At 42.1% G+C, this 2,916-nt stretch overlaps 1 protein-coding gene across 1 annotated transcript; it reads left to right on the top strand.

Moving 5' to 3' along the window:
- Positions 1-439: 439 nt before the first annotated feature.
- LOC145554197 (E3 ubiquitin-protein ligase TRIM35-like) lies at positions 440-2,437 on the top strand. Its single transcript, XM_081613694.1, has 2 exons — positions 440-843; positions 914-2,437. Exon 2 carries the CDS (start codon positions 934-936, stop codon positions 2,317-2,319), a length of 1,386 nt encoding a protein of 461 aa, XP_081469820.1. The 5' UTR covers positions 440-843; positions 914-933; the 3' UTR covers positions 2,320-2,437.
- The last annotated feature ends 479 nt before the right edge of the window (positions 2,438-2,916 follow it).

The following is a 2,916-nucleotide window of genomic DNA, read 5'->3' as shown; positions in this document are numbered from 1 at the left end:
TTCAGTGATTTATAAACTAACATCAGTATTTTGAAGTCTATTCTCTGAGCTACAGAGAGCCAGTGTAGGGACTTTAAAACTGGTGTTATGTCTCTATCTTCCTGGTTTTAGTGAGAACAGCAGCAGCAGCTTCTGGATCAGCTGCAGCTGTTTAATTGATTTGTTAGTCAGACCTGTGAAGACGCTGCTGCAGGAATCAATGCGGCTAAAGATAAACGCATGGATGAGTTTTTCTAGATCGTGCTGAGACATGAGTCCATGGAATTTGATTAAATTTGTGGTGGTGTTTTAAATGTATGCATGATAAATAAATGGATAGTATAAAAATGTATTAAAGTATGTATATTTATGTGTGGGTGTGTATATTAAATTACGGATAAAGGAGGACATGAGGAATGTTCCTATGTATTAATAGTATGAATTAGACCACTAAGATCTACACTCCATACCAGCAGGTGGCGGTAATGCTACTAAACGTTTGTTGCCAACCGCCAATAAAACCAAGAAAAAGAAAAAAGAAACAGTAGAAGAAGAATAAAAGACAACGAAGAAGAAAAGAAAATCCTCCCAGTAGGTGGCGGTAATACACATCATTAAGTTGCTTGCCAACCGCCATAAAAGAAGAAGAAGAAGAAAATCCTCTTGGGGCGGACTGACTCCAACAGGAACATCCGGGAAAAACAGGAAACAGTTTAGAGAGAAAAGTCGGAGGAGACGCACGTGGGATCATTTTCGGCTCGGACTGAAATCAAACTAACACTGAACAAGGAGAACAGAGAGAGAACTGAGCGACTAGAGACACAAACTGCTGGAGGACGAAACAACAAGCAAACCAAAGTAAAAGTAAGTTCAGAAAGTTTCTACGCAAGGAAAGTGACTTCCTGGTTTAACTTTCTGTCTGTTGTGTTTTCAGCTTCACTCTGAGGAGACAAAATGGCGTCCAGATCAGACGATGATCTCTGCTGTCCGATGTGTCTGGATATATTTAAGGATCCGGTTCTTCTGTCATGTAGCCACAGCTTCTGTAAGGAATGTCTGCAGAAATGTTGGAGAGCAAGACCTGGTCGCTCATGTCCTGTTTGTAGGAAAAGATCAGCATCAGTTGCTCCTCCCTGTAATCTGGCTCTGAAGAATCTGTGTGAGTCTTTGTTACAGCAGAGAAACCAAAAAGCTTCAGAGGATCTCTGCTCTCTGCACTCTGAGAAACTCAAACTCTTCTGTCTGGACCATCAGCAGCCAGTTTGTCTCGTCTGCAGAGATTCAGATTTACACACCAACCACAGATTCAGACCCATCGATGAAGCTGCTCGGCCCCACTGGAAGAACCTTCAGGAAACTCTGGAGCCTTTAAAGGAGAAGCTGGAGCTCAGGAAGAAAGTTCAGGAGGAGTTTGATCAGACAGCAGAACACCTGAAGGTCCAGGCCCGACACACAGAGAGGCAGATTAGGGAGCAGTTTAAGCAGCTTCATCAGTTTCTAGCAGAGGAAGAGGAGGCCAGGCTGGCTGCACTGAGGGAGGAAGAGGAGCAGAAGAGAGGGATGATGAAGGAGAAGATGGAGGCTCTGAGCAGAGAGATAGCAGCTCTTTCAGACACAGTCAGAGCCACAGAGGAGGAGCTGAGAGCTGCAGACGTCTCATTCCTGCACAACTACAAGGCTGCAGTGGAAAGAGTCCAGCGCTGCCCCCTGCTGGAGGATCCACAGCTGCCCTCAGGAGCTCTGATAGACCAGGCCAAACATCTGGGCAACCTGGCCTTCAACATCTGGAGCAACATGGAGACCATGGTGACCTACACTCCTCTGGTTCTGGACCCAAACACAGCTGGTCCATGGCTTCATCTGTTTGATGATCTGACGGGTTTAACTGAAGGAAAGAAACAGCAGCTTCCTTATAATCCAGAGAGGATTGATTGGTGGGATTGTGTTCTGAGTTCTGAGGGTTTTAACTTGGGGAACCACAGCTGGGATGTTGATGTTGGAGACAGTAAATACTGGGAACTTGGTGTGATAGAAGAGTCTGTGAAGAGGAATGAAGACATAAAGTCTGGATTGTTTTATTTTGAGTTCTATCAAGGTAAATACTCAGCATGTTCTCCATCAGCTCCTTCCACTCGTCTCTCAGTCCAGAACAAAGTCCAGAGGATCAGAGTGAATCTGGACTGGGACAGAGGAAAACTGTCCTTCTCTGATCTGGACACTAACACACACATACACACCTTCACACACACCTTCACTGACAAGATGTTTCCATTCTTCAGTGCTAATAAAACAGTAAAGATCCAACCGATGAAGATCTCAGTGATCAAACAGCAGCTCTGATGATCTCAGCATGAAGAACAAATGAATCATTACTGATCAGATGATTGATTGGTTTTATTATTGACTTGTTCTTTTAATTTTACTTATAAAGGATTTTATAATGAAAACTATCAACAGTTGCACAAAAGTAATGTCTTTACTTTTGGTTAAAGAGTTATTATTTACATAAATGTGTAAAAGAGACATTTCCAAACAAGAAGATACTTTTTTTATTATTTTGGAAGAATTATATACAAAAAACTGATCAGATCCTTCATGGGAACAAATATCTGTTGTTCATGTCTCCTGTTGATCTGAAACAGCAAAGTAAAGCCAATAAAAACAGTTATCAGGTTTCTATTCATTAATGGCTTCGGATTAAAGTAAATGATGCATTAATGTTTCCTCTCACTGATGACTTGATTTTATTGGTCAGAGTGGAGGAACGTCGCCCTGAGACCTTTAAAGTCATTTCATCTCCTACAGCTAGAAAAACACGATGAATGATTAAATGAAGGCCAGTTCAGGAAAAAACTCTGATGGATTTTGTCAACATGAAACTGTAAATATTAAAGAGCAGCAGATTCATCGTCCACAGAAGCTGATTATGAAGCAGAA

This window comes from Poecilia reticulata, chromosome 12 (genome assembly GCF_904066995.2).
Source record: "Poecilia reticulata chromosome 12, P_reticulata-male-v2, whole genome shotgun sequence".
Taxonomy (NCBI): Eukaryota; Metazoa; Chordata; class Actinopteri; order Cyprinodontiformes; family Poeciliidae; genus Poecilia; species Poecilia reticulata.
This window is presented reverse-complemented; position numbering and strand designations above follow the sequence as displayed.

Excerpts from the sequence above, each read along its gene's own strand:
- LOC145554197 (XM_081613694.1), top strand. The coding sequence starts at position 934 with ATGGCGTCCAGATCAGACGATGATCTCTGCTGTCCGATGTGTCTGGAT.